The sequence below is a fragment of the Oncorhynchus nerka genome, linkage group LG11, assembly GCF_034236695.1.
Source record: "Oncorhynchus nerka isolate Pitt River linkage group LG11, Oner_Uvic_2.0, whole genome shotgun sequence".
NCBI lineage: Eukaryota > Metazoa > Chordata > Actinopteri > Salmoniformes > Salmonidae > Oncorhynchus > Oncorhynchus nerka.
In genome coordinates, this window is record NC_088406.1 from 46,664,717 (window position 1) to 46,680,608 (window position 15,892).

Below are 15,892 nucleotides of genomic sequence, written 5' to 3' on the forward strand. Positions count from 1 at the left end.
ATTTCGCCTCCATGGCCTATTTATTGCCTTACTTCCCTACTCTTCTACATTTGCACACACTGTACATAGATTTTTCTATTGTGTTATTGACTGTACGTTTGTTTATGTGTAACTCTGTGTTGTTGTTTTGTCGTACTGCTTTGCTTTGTCTTGGCCAGCTCGCAGTTGTAAATGAGAACTTGATCTCAACTCGCCTACCTGGTTAAATAAAGGTGAAATACAAAAATAAATAAAAAAACATGCCCCTAAAAAGAAGTATGCCCGAGACTGGTGAGGACATGGGACCTCATATTAGAGGATCATCAGAGTCAGTACAGTTGCTCTATACCAAGTTATTCAGTTGAAATGTGACAATCATTGTGGAATGTATGTATACCGTTCTTATTATTCCGTAATAACTCATTTTGTTGCTCTCATTTTACAGTTTGAACTACCTTGCGGTTGGCCTGAATTGGTTCGAAATATAGCCTTGGTTGGATAGAAGCAACAAGGAGATTTACTTTACAACATGGTCCATGCCATTACACAATCTTCCTTTGAAATAGAAAAAAAATTAGATTCAATGTACAGACACAATCAAAAACATACACATTCAACACACTCTCTTCTTGGTTTCCATGGAAATGTATTCTTCAGTAAATGTAATACTGAATGTATTTTCTATGAAAGGAGTTAATAATTGTGCCCAGCCCACAGATTTCAGTGTTCAGCCTGAGGAAGGATGTGATTTGCCTTTTGGAGTTGGAGTTGGAGAGAGTGAGAGTGAGAGTGAGAGTGAGAGTGTGTGTGTGTGTGTGTGTGTGTGTGTGTGTGTGTGTGTGTGTGTGTGTGTGTGTGTGTGTGTGTGTGTGTGTGTGTGTGTGTGTGTGTGTGTGTGTGTGTGTGTGTGTGTGTGTGTGTGTGTGTGTGTGTGTGTGTGTGTGTGTGTGCGTGTGTGTGCGTGTGTGTGTGCGTGTGCATGTGTGCGTGCGAACTTCCTTCCTTACTTCCAACTCGACTGAGGCAGCTGGTGGAAACCATTTCGCAATTGCGGAGAGTACACTCCCAATGAGGGGGAAAAATGTCATGAGAAAGTGAGAGAACAATTGAAAAACGAAGAACAATTTATATACGCCTGGTAAAAACACAGTAGTTATTGCGCTGATAATGTTCGGTCCAGCTTCCTGAGGCACCAGGACATGTCTTGGGGCTGCTCTATGGAACCCGGCATGAGCTCATACAGGGGAAAGTAACTGGAAGGGGAACGCTGAAGAAAAACATACTATTCTAAGGGAAAGAAAGACATGTACAACTGTCTGTTTCTCTCATTGACCTGTCTATGCATTCTCCCGGGTAAGTCCAACTACTTATGTTTAGGATTCCTGACAGTTGTGGATATAACCTTGGTTTTAAAACCAGAAGTAGGATGACCAACAAGCACCTGAAACAGCTATCTAGGATGTCACTCAAGAAAAGAAAGGACAAGTAATCAATCAAACAATCTAATCTAAATTGATGTACCATCTGCTTTCCTACAAGAGAGGTTTCATGGGGAATAACTACTCTCAATTAGTTCTCTCTCATTACTATAAATGTAGATTGCTGTTAGGATATTCATTGCTGTAGATGCTGCTCCTCTGTTGTCTAGTGAATTGTTTGTATCATATTTATGTGTTCACTTCTTTTCAACTTTTGTTCCCTCAGGTCATGATGCAGAGGAGTGTGTGACTTCTATCTTGGCAAAGAGAGGTTCTGTTAACGTACCAAAAGGGGGCACTCTTTCCCTATCCTGTGTTGTTCAGCATTGTGGAGATGATGGCTGGACAGGAGGATGGGGTCTGTCAACAGAGGGACAGTTCCTTCTCTTTAGTCCCACTCCAAGGCATCATCTCTCCAATGTCACGTTGACAACCAATAGAACCCGTCTGCTCATGGACATCCTCAACGTCAACCAATCAGATCATGGAATGTACCAATGCCAGATCACCTGGGTTGAGGGATACACCAGTGTTGGACATATGACACATGTGAACATTACTGCAGGTACATATGGTCCTTCTATTGTTAATACATTTCATGCAAGTAATGTACAGTATGTATTTATTTTTTTTACCCCCAAAATAAGAAACAATCACAGAAAATGATCACTCCACATTCCGAGATGACAAGTAGACTGGTATGTGCTCTGACATCATTGATTTTGCTGTACCCTTTCTCTGTAGCCACACCACCCACATCCGTGTGGAAGGTATATTCCAGGGTGGCGGTGTATGTAAGTACCTGTTTGGTAATCACCCTGGTAATCACCCTGGTTTTGGTTCTGGGTCTGGCTTGCCATAGAAGGTCAAAGGTCCCGTCTCAGCCCCCACCAATACCACCGCCGAACCCCCCGCCACGCTCCCGAAGCGCACGCAAGGACAAGCCCCGTAAGACATCTCTTTCTTTATCGATACAGTTTCATAACATCTTGCTGCAGTGTGTTGACATGCACATTTCTACCACAGCACTGTACATTAACTTGCTATCCAATTGTACAGTTGAATGTGTCTACTGCTTATTTAAAGGCCAAGTCTAATGCTAATTTGTGAAGTGCCCAATTAGGTGTGCATTAATTCTGCTTTTGACTCGTATCTTTTCTTTGCAGCCACACCCAAGCCTAAACCAAAGATAGAGGTGCGTGTTCTTTGAATAATGGCTTCTGAATGCCCTTATCGTTAACCTTTTTCTAGAATGCTTCCTCGGGCTAACTTGAGTGTCTGTTTTCTTGCAGTTGGTCTATGCAGCTCTTTCAAAGGGCTGCCTTGAACAGCCGAATCCTAATCCTCAACGAGAAGCTGCACAGCCCACAGTCTACTCCTCTCTCCGCTTCTCCTGACTCAGTCAGACTTTGTATTGTAGAGACCTTAACCCATCTCCTACTCATTGAGCACACACTGGTTGAATCAACGTTGTTTCCACGTAATTTCAATGAAAGTACGTGGAACCAACGTGGAATAAGTGAAAGGGAAAGGGGGATACCTAGTCAGTTGTACAACTGAATGCATTCAACTGAAATGTGTCTTCTGCATTTAACCCAAACCCCTCTGAATCAGAATAGACGTTGAATTGACGTCTGTGGCCAGTAGGTAGTGACCTCGTCAAATGGTTGGATCTCTTGGCGTAAAGGCTTAGGCGTTGGCTTGACAGTCGCTGGACCCGGGTTCGAGTCTTGACCAAGGCTATCCCCTGAATTCACTACAATATTCACCTCCGCATGGAACAGACTGTTTTCGACCAAGTGGTCACATTTCAGAGCTCTGGATTGAATGTTTTCAGATGCGTTCTGTATTTTGTATGTGCCATGCAGTGACTGCTATCCACGCACTCAGCTAGATGATGTGATGCCATGTGAAAATCATCTGAGAAAATCATCTATGTTCAATGGTCTAAATAATGATGTGTGCAACAGTCTTTTATTGGTTAAAGCTGTAATTATTATGTCATTGGTGGAAACTACTTTCTCTGCCTTGTGTATTAAATGTTTCCCCCTCCAAACAATGTTCCATGTAAAGCAGACCTGGGTTCAGATACTATTAGACATATTTCAAATACTTTGAGTGTTTGCTCTAGCCTGCCTGGAGGAGCAGAGGGGTGAGGTTTGCAGTTTTTTTGGACTATTCCATTGGTCCGTTAAGTCAGGCAAGCTCAATCAGGCAAATATATACATTATTTAAGATGATTTCAAGTAGTATTTGAACCCAGGTCTAAAGCATGCTATGTCCCTTTTATAATTAACAGACAAGAACATTCAGATATGCCTCTGTTCCTTCCTGTGAGGTCACTGGATTAAGCAACACAACACAAATTGACACAAAATACAACATTTTATTTCATAATAAATTCTTAATGTCACATTACATAACGAAATATACATATGCATTTGTAGGCTTTTTAAATTAAAATTTCTTTTCATTTGACCTATTTCGTTCATTTAATCTGCAATTACATTTTTACATAACATCAATAGCAAAAGATAAAATCAATAAATTATGGCCTTATTAATAGAGAGTAGGCTGAGGGGCACTTGTGGATGCCCTCTACGAACTAAAAGACTAGTTCCTATTTAACTCTCTGCCCTGCTCAACTTTCTGAGTTTTTGTGTACCACATAACAGAACTCCAGTCACAAATACTCCAGCGATAAGAATGAACCTCTATAGTGCATGGATATTCTCCCAAACTCAAATATAGCTGGTCACATCAATGGAGACCTTGCCATTTCGATGCGTTCCTGGGTGAAGACATTCACACATGATTAGTTTATAATCATATAGCTTACAACAAGGTAAAGTTGCATTATAATATCTTTTGGAACTACAATGCTCTAACATTGTTTTTTTAAATTGTTTTTTTAACATCAAATGTTTTTTTTTCTGTTTGCTTTCACTTAAGACTGAAAAATGAACCATCAAAATCACATAGCGTTCAATCACACTTCCAAAATACGTAAGATCCCTTTAAAATATTCTCTGGTCAATTATTTATTTTTGGAAAAATGTTAGTGAGAGAAAAAAAAACATTGCGAAATGACTTGAACGGCTAAACATGATTTCCATGGAGCAGTCTGTGAGTTTCTCAGCTATGCATCCTTCATAAGCAGACATGTTTTCAACGAACATTGATGAACTGGGTGAAATACAACTGGATGTTTGTATAAGGGCATGTGAAAAGCAGACCTGGGTTCAAATACTATATTAAACCATTTCAAATCCATGATCTGTGCTTGATTAACTTGCCTGTCCCAAAAACTGCAAACCAAGGCAGGCTGGAGTGCACACTCAAAGTATTTGAAAGATTTCAAATAGTATTTGAACGCAGGTTTTGGATTCACCAGACACCCACAGCTAAACGTAAACCAAATAAACCTTATCCAAACCCTCTGCTCAACCTCTCACACAGTGAGAAGCACCCGGAAGGTGAAAGGGTTTGAGATAGATTGTAAGGCGCGACTTTGGCTATATTAAGCTTGTGACAGAGCGCAATGGCATTTTTCTTTTCATGTGAGCAAATCTCCAATAATAGAGCACTTGGTTCATGAGGGTAAAGTCCCTTCCTTCTGCAGCTTAAGACAAACTTGAATACTTCAAAACTGTTTGATGAGGATTGAGCCATAGAGATAAACACTGTATCTATCAATTCCATGTCAATTCAGGAAGTATAGTTAAATTCCAACTGTCCTCAATATCTTCCTATGAGATAAAAAAAAATAAAAAAAGGAACGGAAATGGAATTGACCCCAACCCTAGAAACCCTAGTATCTATACAGTATATAAATACTGTATCTATCTCTATTGTGGATTGATCCATTCTATTGACCTGCGTTGACTGTGCAGCAGATACATACTGTATGTGAGCCCAAGGGGTTTAGACGACCAGCATTACAACAGGTGACTTAAAAAGCAGCTAAACTACTGCAGCAGGAACTCCTTGTTAGGCAATAGAGGAACTGTCCCCAAACAGACATACTGGGGCAAAGGCAAGAGAGACAGTCCCCCAGGTTAACAACAACATCCCTTTCTGAAGGATAGTACAACAACTTACACCAACCTGGACCCAGATATGGAGATCATAACAGAAGAGGACAACAATAAACAATCACTGTAATAGGAGAGATGAGTCCAGCGGAAAAGTGACCTATCACCACAGTGTCATCAATCAATGACCACGAATGTTGTGAGGTTAAAGGCCCAGTGCAGTCAAAAACGAGAATGTCCTGTGTTTTATATATATTTCCACATTATGAGGTTGGTATAATACTGTGAAATAGTGAAAAGGATGATAATGCCCTTTTAGTGTAGGAGCTGTTTGAAAAGAGCTCCTGAAATTTCAGCCTGTTCTGCTGGGATAGAGGTTTGGCCTTCCACGGTGACATCACCATGCGGTAAATTGGTTAATAGACCAATAAGAAAGAGAGTTCCAAACCTCTCTGCCAATAATAGCTCATTTTCAGTGTTCCCTCCCCACAGGCCTAGCAAGATTCTTGCTTGAGAAATTGCCCTTTGCTAAGAAGCTATTTCTGTTTCTTTTTGACAATTTGAATTGAAAACAATCACAGTAAGGTACTTAGTTGTTACCCAGAAATGATTGGATATTGAGATAAACATGCCTGCATTGGACCTTTAACCTTTGCCTTGTCTAGTTGTATAAGGTTAATGTTGCAGATGAGTATTTTAATCAGACCAGGGGCCAATAAACATGTGGTGTGATGTCAGCAACACGTGGGCACCTCTCACTGTGAGCTATTTCTATACCAGACATGTCGAGAGAGAGATACTGAGAGGAACCTTTCTTTCACCCCTTCTTAGTTCAGACTCACAGTATTCTCTCTCCTTTCCAGCTCAGTATCTGTCTGCGTGTGTGCTCTTACGCACTAGCTAGTAAACTTAATTCCCTTAAGTCATGAAGGTAAGTACATTTTGGGATTCCATTGTGATGCGTGGGTGATGTTGTGGCTGTTTTTTGCTCCAACAGCCAGTGTTGTCCCTTTTTAGGTAATATCCAGATTTCTACTCGGACTGCAATAGAAAATAACAGAAATGTCCCATTACAACATCATCATCATCATCATCATCATCACTATTCGAATGAGAGATCGATCAAGCTGACAGGTTAATGCAGGATCTCTAGCTAGATAGTGTACTGAAGATAAGAGATGAGGTGTAGTGAAGGGGCTCTGATACAGAACCTAGCTCAGAGCAGACAGTGTAGTGAAGGGACTGTGATACAGAACCTAGCTCAGAGCAGACAGTGTAGTGAAGGGACTCTGATACAGAACCTAGCTCAGAGCAGACAGTGTAGTGAAGGGACTGTGATACAGAACCTAGCTCAGAGCAGACAGTGTAGTGAAGGACTGTGATACAGAACCTAGCTCAGAGCAGACAGTGTAGTGAAGGGACTGTGATACAGAACTTAGCTCAGAGCAGACAGTGTAGTGAAGGGACTGTGATACAGAACCTAGCTCAGAGCAGACCGTGTAGTGAAGGGACTGTGATACAGAACCTAGCTCAGAGCAGACAGTGTAGTGAAGGGACTGTGATACAGAACCTAGCTCAGAACAGACAGTGTAGTGAAGGGACTGTGATACAGAACCTAGCTCAGAGCAGACAGTGTAGTGAAGGGACTGTGATACAGAACCTAGCTCAGAGCAGACAGTGTAGTGAAGGGGCTCTGATACGGAACCTAGCTCAGAGCAGACAGTGTAGTGAAGGGACTGTGATACGGAACCTAGCTCAGAGCAGACAGTGTAGTGAAGGGACTGTGATACAGAACCTAGCTCAGAGCAGACAGTGTAGTGAAGGGGCTCTGATACAGAACCTAGCTCAGAGCAGACAGTGTAGTGAAGGGACTGTGATACAGAACCTAGCTCAGATCAGACCGTGTAGTGAAGGGACTGTGATTTATAAAAGCATTAAGGCACCTCGGGGGTTGGTGGTATATATACCACGGCTAAGGCTGTATCCAGTCACTCAGCGTTGCGTTGTGCATAAGAACGCCCGTTAGCCGTGGTATATTGACCATATACCACACCCCCTGTGCCTTATTGCTTAAGTATAGTACAGTGCAGTATAGTATAATACAGTACAGTATAGTATATTACAGTAGAGTACAGTATAGTATAGTACAGTACAGTATAGTATATTACAGTAGAGTACAGTACAGTATAGCATAGTACAGTGAGACATCACTTACTGTTGTGGAGTGGCTCATCTTGTCAAAGCGGAACTTCAAGTTTGACCTGGGAGACATCTTACTCTTCACATCTGGAGGGAGAATAAGATAAAGCCTCCGTTAACAGACGAATACATAGTCTATTATTTAGTGTCAATCACACATTGAGGATGAGGAAACATACTCGCAAACAATCACGCAAGTAACGTGAGCTTCCTGATAGTAAAGAACGTAAACAAACCCACGACTGTACTCTAGAGTGTAACATATGGACACAGAGGGCATAGAGACCTACAGTATATAACAGAGGTGGTTGAAAACCATACTCATGTGTTGAGCAAGCCTAATGACTTGCAGAATGCCTAGACTTTAGCCCAGAGGGCTAACACGGTCTTGTGGTGCGCAGGAGACCCAGGTTTGGATCCCGGTCAGTCACACCTAGGTGTTGTGTAGTGTATCAGTGTTACCTGTGGGACTGCGACACATGATGAGGGGGGTGGCCGAGCCTTGGCTCTCCACGCTGAGGGAAGGGAAGGGGCTGAACACGGACGACGAGGCTATGGACGGGTGGGTTCCCTGGGAGAGGAGGAGGAGAAGGATGACGATGAGGAAAAAGAGGAAGAGGGACGGACGACGACGAGGAGAAAGAGGAAGGAGAAGAGGAAGATGAGGATGAGCTGTCAGGGTGAGGGTAGTCATCCATTTGTATGCTTCCACTGTCACACACACTACAGACTACACACTACAGACTACACACTACAGACTACAGACTACAGACTACAGACTACACACTACACACTACAGACTACACACTACAGACTACACACTACAGACTACAGACTACAGAATACACACTACAGACTACACACCACAGACTACAGACTACACACTACAGACTACAGACTACAGACTACACACTACAGACTACACACTACAGACTACACACTACAGACTACAGACTACAGACTACACACTACACACTACAGATTACACACTACAGACTACACACTACAGACTACACACTACAGACTACAGACTACAGACTACACACTACAGACTACAGACTACACACTACAGACTACACACTACAGACTACAGACTACAGACTACACACTACAGACTACACACTACAGACTACACACACTACAGACTACACACTACAGACTACACACTACAGACTACACTACAGACTACAGACTACACACTACAGACTACACAGTACAGACTACAGACTACAGACTACACACTACAGACTACACACTACAGACTACAGACTACAGACTACACACTACAGACTACAGACTACAGACTACAGACTACACACTACAGACTACAGACTACAGACTACACACTACAGACTACACACTACAGACTACAGACTACAGACTACAGACTAAACACTACAGACTACAGACTACAGACTACAGACTACAGACTACAGACTACACACTACAGACTACACACTACAGACTACACACTACAGACTACAGACTACACACTACAGACTACACACTACAGACTACACACACTAGACTAGACTACAGACTACAGAATACACACTACAGACTACACACAGACTACAGACTACACACTACAGACTACAGACTACAGACTACACACTACAGACTACACACTACAGACTACACACTACAGACTACACACTACAGACTACAGACTACAGACTACAGACTACAGACAGACACTACAGACTACAGACTACACACTACAGACTACAGACTACAGACTACACACTACAGACTACACACTACAGACTACAGACTACACACTACAGACTACACACTACAGACTACACACTACAGACTACAGACTACACACTACAGACTACACACTACAGACTACAGACTACACACTACAGACTACACAGTACAGACTACAGACTACACACTACAGACTACAGACTACAGACTACACTACAGACTACAGACTACACACTACAGACTACAGACTACACACTACAGACTACACACTACAGACTACAGACTACACACTACAGACTACACACTACAGACTACACACTACAGACTACAGACTACAGACTACAGACTACACACTACAGACTACAGACTACAGACTACAGACACACTACAGACTACACACTACAGACTACAGACTACAGACTACAGACTACACACTACACACTACAGACTACACACTACAGACTACACACTACAGACTACAGACTACAGACTACACACTACAGACTACACACTACAGACTACACACTACAGACTACACACTACAGACTACAGACTACAGACTACAGACTACAGACTACACACTACAGACTACAGACTACAGACTACAGACTACACACTACAGACTACACACTACAGACTACAGACTACACACTACACACTACAGACTACAGACTACAGACTACACACCACAGACTACACACTACACACTACAGACTACACACTACAGACTACACAATACAGACTACAAACTACAGACTACAGACTACCGACTACAGACTACACACCACAGACTACACACTACACACTACAGACTACACACTACAGACTACAGACTACACACCACAGACTACACACTACACACTACAGACTACAGACTAGGGCTACTAATTCAAGGCAGACAGACTTTAACTGGAATTACTACACATGGTCGGTTTTCAGCAGTGTGCTGCCGCTGTGCTCTCCAAAACTGTTCCGGAGGGACACACAAATTCCAGCCGTAGGATATTAACAGAGTTCTGTTCAACAGCAAGACTGTAAACTGAGCTGTAAACTCTGGAACAGCAGTTTTGTGTGTGTAAACACGAATCTGTTTGTGTAATGTGTGGGTGATACAACAATGATATGACATTCTCATCCTTTGCCAAGCGTGCGTGATTGACATCCAACACAATATGATCCAGAGAGAGTGACAGGAACCATAATTGACTTAATCACCAGCTGTCATGAGGTTGCATCCCCTCTATTTCTTCTCTCAGTGCTGCCAGATCCTCTCACATCATTCCAACTGTGCAATTTGTTGATGCCTTCATGCAGTTAATGATAAAACAAACATGGTCCTTATACAATACATCATTTTGGATCCCACCACTTCTGAGCACCACAGGCCTATGACCTGCCCAATTTTGTGCCAGAAGCACCATGCCGGTCCTGATCCAAATGCTATGGCTCACCCAAGCCCATCTCAACACACCCCACTCCCCTACCCCTCTGCTCTACAGCCACCTGTCGCCCTGTCTCCCAGCCCACCGCCTCATTGTCCCCCTGCCTCCCTACTCCCTATCCCCCAACCCTCTGTCCATCCTCCATACGCCCCCCAGCACAATGCCCCAAGGGCCTCCCCCTCCCCAGCCCCCTGTCTCTCCAGTGGCGTGGCCGCGGGCCCTCACAGTGTCAAGCTCCTCCAGGGCCTCTCCCTCTCCGGTGGTGCTGCTGAAGCTGCTGGTGCTGGAGGAGGAGCGAGAGATGTTGGGTCTGCTGCTGCTGCAGTCCTTCAGCTTGAGGAACGGCCTGGTGACAGGAGGTAGAGGAACAGCATTAGAGGAGGGGAGAGAAGAGGGGATGGAAGGAGAGGAGACGAGAGGAAAAGATAGGAGAGGAGAGGAGAAGGGATGGAAGGAGAGGAGACGAGAGGAGAAGATAGGAGAGGGGAGGAGAGGAGAAGGGATGGAAGGAGAGGAGACGAGAGGAAAAGATAGGAGAGGGGAGGAGAGGAGAAGGGATGGAAGGAGAGGAGACGAGAGGAAAAGATAGGAGAGGGGAGGAGAGGAGAGGAGAAGGAAGGAGAGGAGACGAGAGGAAAAGATAGGAGATGGGAGGAGAGGAGAGGGGGTTGAAGGAGAGGAGACGAGACGAGAGGAAAATATAGTAGAGGGGAGGGGAGGAGAGGAGAAAAGAGGAAAAGATAGGAGAGGGGATGGAAGGAGAGGAGAAAAGAGGAAAAGATAGGAGAGGGGAGGAGAGGGGATGGGAGGAGAGGAGACGAGACGAGAGGAAAAGATAGTAGAGGGGAGGGGAGGAGAGGGGATGGAAGGAGAGGAGATGAGATGAAAAGATAGGAGAGGGTAGGAGAGGAGAAGGGATGGAAGGAGAGGAGACGAGAGGAAAAGATAGGAGAGGGGAGGAGAGGAGACAAGAGGAAAAGAGAGGGGAGGAGAGGGGATGGGAGTAGAGGAGAGGTTTACAAAGCATCTGCACACCTCATGCACACCTTGTGTGTTCATGTCCAGTGTTTTGTTTGTGGTTCATCTCACCTCTCCTTGTTGGGGCAGATCTCTGGCGAGCTGGGGTTGGACGACGTCTCTGATCTCCCTTCCTGTCCGAGGGGGCAAATGTCTGGGGTCTTTTGGTCACTGCAACAACATACAGACCAAGTTAGCAGATAGAACAAGTACACAATGACATGACAAAAGCCTCAGTATTATTGATGATAAATACACAAACCAAAAGTTGACCTGAATGCAAAGCCTGGTCCCAGATCTGTTTGTGATGTCTTGCCAGCTCCTGTGGTCATTAACAAAACAGCCCAAACAGATCTGGGACCAGGCTATGGAAAGCCTGCTGACCTGCGTGCGTGTCTGTCCGAGGGGCTCTCTGTGCTGGAGTGGAGGCGGGGGAAGAGGCCTGAACGACGCTTCACTGGACTCTTTAGGGGAGACTTGGCTGACAGCATTGGTGGCTGGAGAGAGAGACACAGCATTAACAAGCAGGCAATATACAGCTTTAAGAGGCTGATAGAGCTCAATTAAGGCAGATTTGGGCTACATTGTGATGGACCACTACCCTTCACATACAAAACAGTTGAAACTACATCAGCACACCGATTATATGATTATGTTACATGGATGGGACTGTTTGCAAAAGTACATGTTGATATCATAAGACTAATTGGAGCAAATGTTTGCAAAACGTGCAATTTACCACGATTATGTGTATGTCCAGTTTCATTTGTGTGTAAATATGACTTTATGACCTCAAGCACTCCTCCCCCTCCACCCTCTCCCCCCTGCTCACCGAGAAGGTACTCTTTGTGCACTCGGTGCTCTGCGGCAGCCCCTCCACCCCACCATGGTCTGGAGTGACGGGACCCCCTCCCACCCCAGAGACTCAGAGACGGGGACAGAGGAGGGACCCCACAGAGACGGGGATAGAGACGGGGACTCCATGGACAGAGACGGGGACAGAGGAGGGGACAGAGACGGGGACAGAGGAGGGGACAGAGACGGGGACAGAGACGGGGACAGAGGAGGGGACAGAGACGGGGACAGAGACGGGGACAGAGACGGGGACAGGGACAGGGGGACAGAGACGGGGACAGAGACGGGGACAGAGGAGGGGACAGAGATGGGACAGAGACGGGACAGAGACGGGGACAGAGGAGGGGACAGAGACGGGGACAGAGACGGGGACAGAGGGACAGAGACGGGAACAGAGATGGGACAGAGACGGGACAGAGACGGGGACAGAGGAGGGGACAGAGACGGGGACAGAGACAGAGGGGGGGACAGAGACGGGGGACAGGGGGCAGAGGACAGAGGACAGAGACGGGAACAGAGATGGGACAGAGACGGGACAGAGGGGGACAGAGGAGGGAGACAGAGACGGGGACAGAGGAGGGGACAGAGACGGGGAGACAGAGACGGGGACAGAGGACAGGGAGGGGACAGAGACGGGGACAGAGACGGGGACAGAGGAGGGGACAGAGACGGGGACAGAGGAGGGGACAGAGACGGGACAGAGACGGGGACAGAGGAGGGGACAGAGACGGGGACAGAGACGGGGACAGAGGAGGGGACAGAGACGGGGACAGAGGAGGGGGACAGAGACGGGGACAGAGACGGGGACAGAGGAACAGAGAGGGGACAGAGACGGGACAGAGACGGGGACAGAGACAGAGACGACAGAGACGGGGACAGAGACAGAGACGGGGACAGAGTGGGACAGAGACGGGACAGAGACAGAGGGGGGACAGAGGGGGACAGAGGGGGGACAGAGACGGGGACAGAGGGAGGGGACAGAGATGGGACAGAGACGGGGACAGAGACGGGGAGGAGGGGACAGAGGGGACAGAGGGGACAGAGACGGGGGGACAGAGACGGGGACAGAGACGGGGACAGAGGGGGGACAGAGGAGGGGACAGAGGGGACAGAGACAGAACAGAGACGGGGACAGAGACGGGGACAGAGGAGGGGACAGGGACGGGACAGAGACGGGACAGAGACACAGAGAGGGGACAGAGGAGGGGACAGAGACGGGACAGAGACGGGGACAGAGACGGGGACAGAGGAGGGGACAGAGACAGAGGACAGAGACGGGACAGAGACAGAGGGGACAGGGGACAGAGGGGACAGAGGAGGGGACAGAGACGGGGACAGAGAGACAGAGACGGGGAAAGAGACAGAGGAGGGGACAGAGACGGGGACAGAGACGGGGACAGAGAGGGGACAGGGGGACAGAGGGGGAAAGAGGGGACAGAGACGGGGACAGAGACGGGGACAGAGGGGGACAGAGGGGACAGAGACGGGGACAGAGACAGAGGGGACAGAGACGGGAACAGGGGGACAGAGACGGGAAGAGACGGGGACAGAGATGGGACAGAGACGGGACAGAGAGGGGACAGAGGAGGGACAGAGACGGGACAGAGACAGAGACAGAGGGGGACAGAGGGGGACAGAGGGGGACAGAGGGGACAGAGACAGAGGGGACAGAGACGGGGACAGAGGGGGAGGGGAACAGAGATGGGACAGAGACGGGGACAGAGACGGGGACAGAGGAGGGGACAGAGACGGGGACAGAGACGGGGACAGAGACGGGAACAGACAGAGACGGGGAGGAGGGGAGAGGGGAGGGGACAGAGACGGGGACAGAGGAGGGGACAGAGACGGGGACAGAGACGGGGACGGGAACAGAGACGGGACAGAGACAGGGACAGAGACGGGGACAGAGACGGGGACAGAGGAGGGACAGAGACGGGAGAGGGGGGACAGAGACGGGGACAGAGACGGGGACAGAGACGAGACGGGACAGAGACAGAGGGGGACAGAGATGGGGACAGAGACGGGACAGAGACAGAGGGGGACAGAGGACGGGACAGGGACGGGACAGAGACGGGGACAGAGACGGGGACAGAGGAGGGGACAGAGACGGGGGACAGAGACGGGGAAAGAGACAGAGGATGGGACAGAGACGGGGACAGAGACGGGGACAGAGACGGGGACAGAGGAGGGGACAGAGACGGGGACAGAGACGGGACAGAGACGGGGAAAGAGACGAGACGGGGACAGAGGAGGGGACAGAGACGGGGACACAGAGACGGGGACAGAGACGGGGACAGAGACGGGACAGAGGGGGGACAGAGACGGGACAGAGACGGGGAAAGAGACGGGACAGAGACGGGGACAGAGACGGGGACAGAGACGGGGACAGAGGAGGGGACAGAGACGGGACAGAGACGGGGAAAGAGACGGGACAGAGACGGGACAGAGACGGGGAAAGAGACGGGACAGAGACGGGGACAGAGACGGGGACAGAGACGGGGACAGAGACGGGACAGAGACGGGACAGAGACGGGGACAGAGACGGGGACAGAGGAGGGGACAGAGAGGGGACAGAGACAAAGAGGAAGAGAAGGGGGACAGAGACGGGGACAGAGACGGGACAGAGAGAGGGGACAGAGAAGAGAAGGGACAGAGGGACAGAGACGGGGACAGAGGAGGGGACAGAGGGGACAGAGACGGGACAGAGAAAGAGACGGGACAGAAAGAGACGGGACAGAGACGGGGACAGAGACGGGACAGAGACGGGGACAGAGAGACGGGACAGAGACGGGGACAGAGGAGGGAGCGGAGACGGAGTGAGAGAGTAAAGAGGACAGAGGAAGAGAAGGGAAATGAATACAGTCATTATCTCAGCACACAGTTGAGACAAGCGCAGTACCCCTGGATGGAGAACATGTTCTGAGGTAAAGGAGGCTTGCTTAAGGGCCCAACCCAAGGGCCCAACATCTTTAGGATGTGAACCCAGCAGCCCTCCAGTTTCCAGATCAATTCACCCCATTTTTTTCCCAGCGCCTGGCCCGGGATTCGAACTGGTCCAACTACCTACTGCATCCTGCAACTAAACCCAACCTGTGTACTCGTCAATTTCCAAAGCTCTTTGACTGTGGTGTGTATTAAACTTCGAGCATATGGCCAAATGACGCAAGATTAGGTG

General features: G+C 47.7%; 1 protein-coding gene and 1 pseudogene across 1 annotated transcript; one reads left to right on the forward strand and one right to left on the reverse strand.

The window, feature by feature from the left end:
- Nucleotides 1–978: 978 nt before the first annotated feature.
- LOC115136989 (uncharacterized) lies at nucleotides 979–3,935 on the forward strand. The gene is made up of 5 exons (XM_029672946.2): nucleotides 979–1,332; nucleotides 1,684–2,022; nucleotides 2,202–2,405; nucleotides 2,624–2,652; nucleotides 2,750–3,935. Exons 1-5 carry the CDS (start codon nucleotides 1,284–1,286, stop codon nucleotides 2,852–2,854), a joined length of 726 nt encoding a protein of 241 aa, XP_029528806.1. The 5' UTR covers nucleotides 979–1,283; the 3' UTR covers nucleotides 2,855–3,935.
- LOC115137814 (rap1 GTPase-activating protein 2-like) overlaps nucleotides 3,824–15,892 on the reverse strand; it is a 62,131-nt pseudogene continuing 50,062 nt past the window's right edge.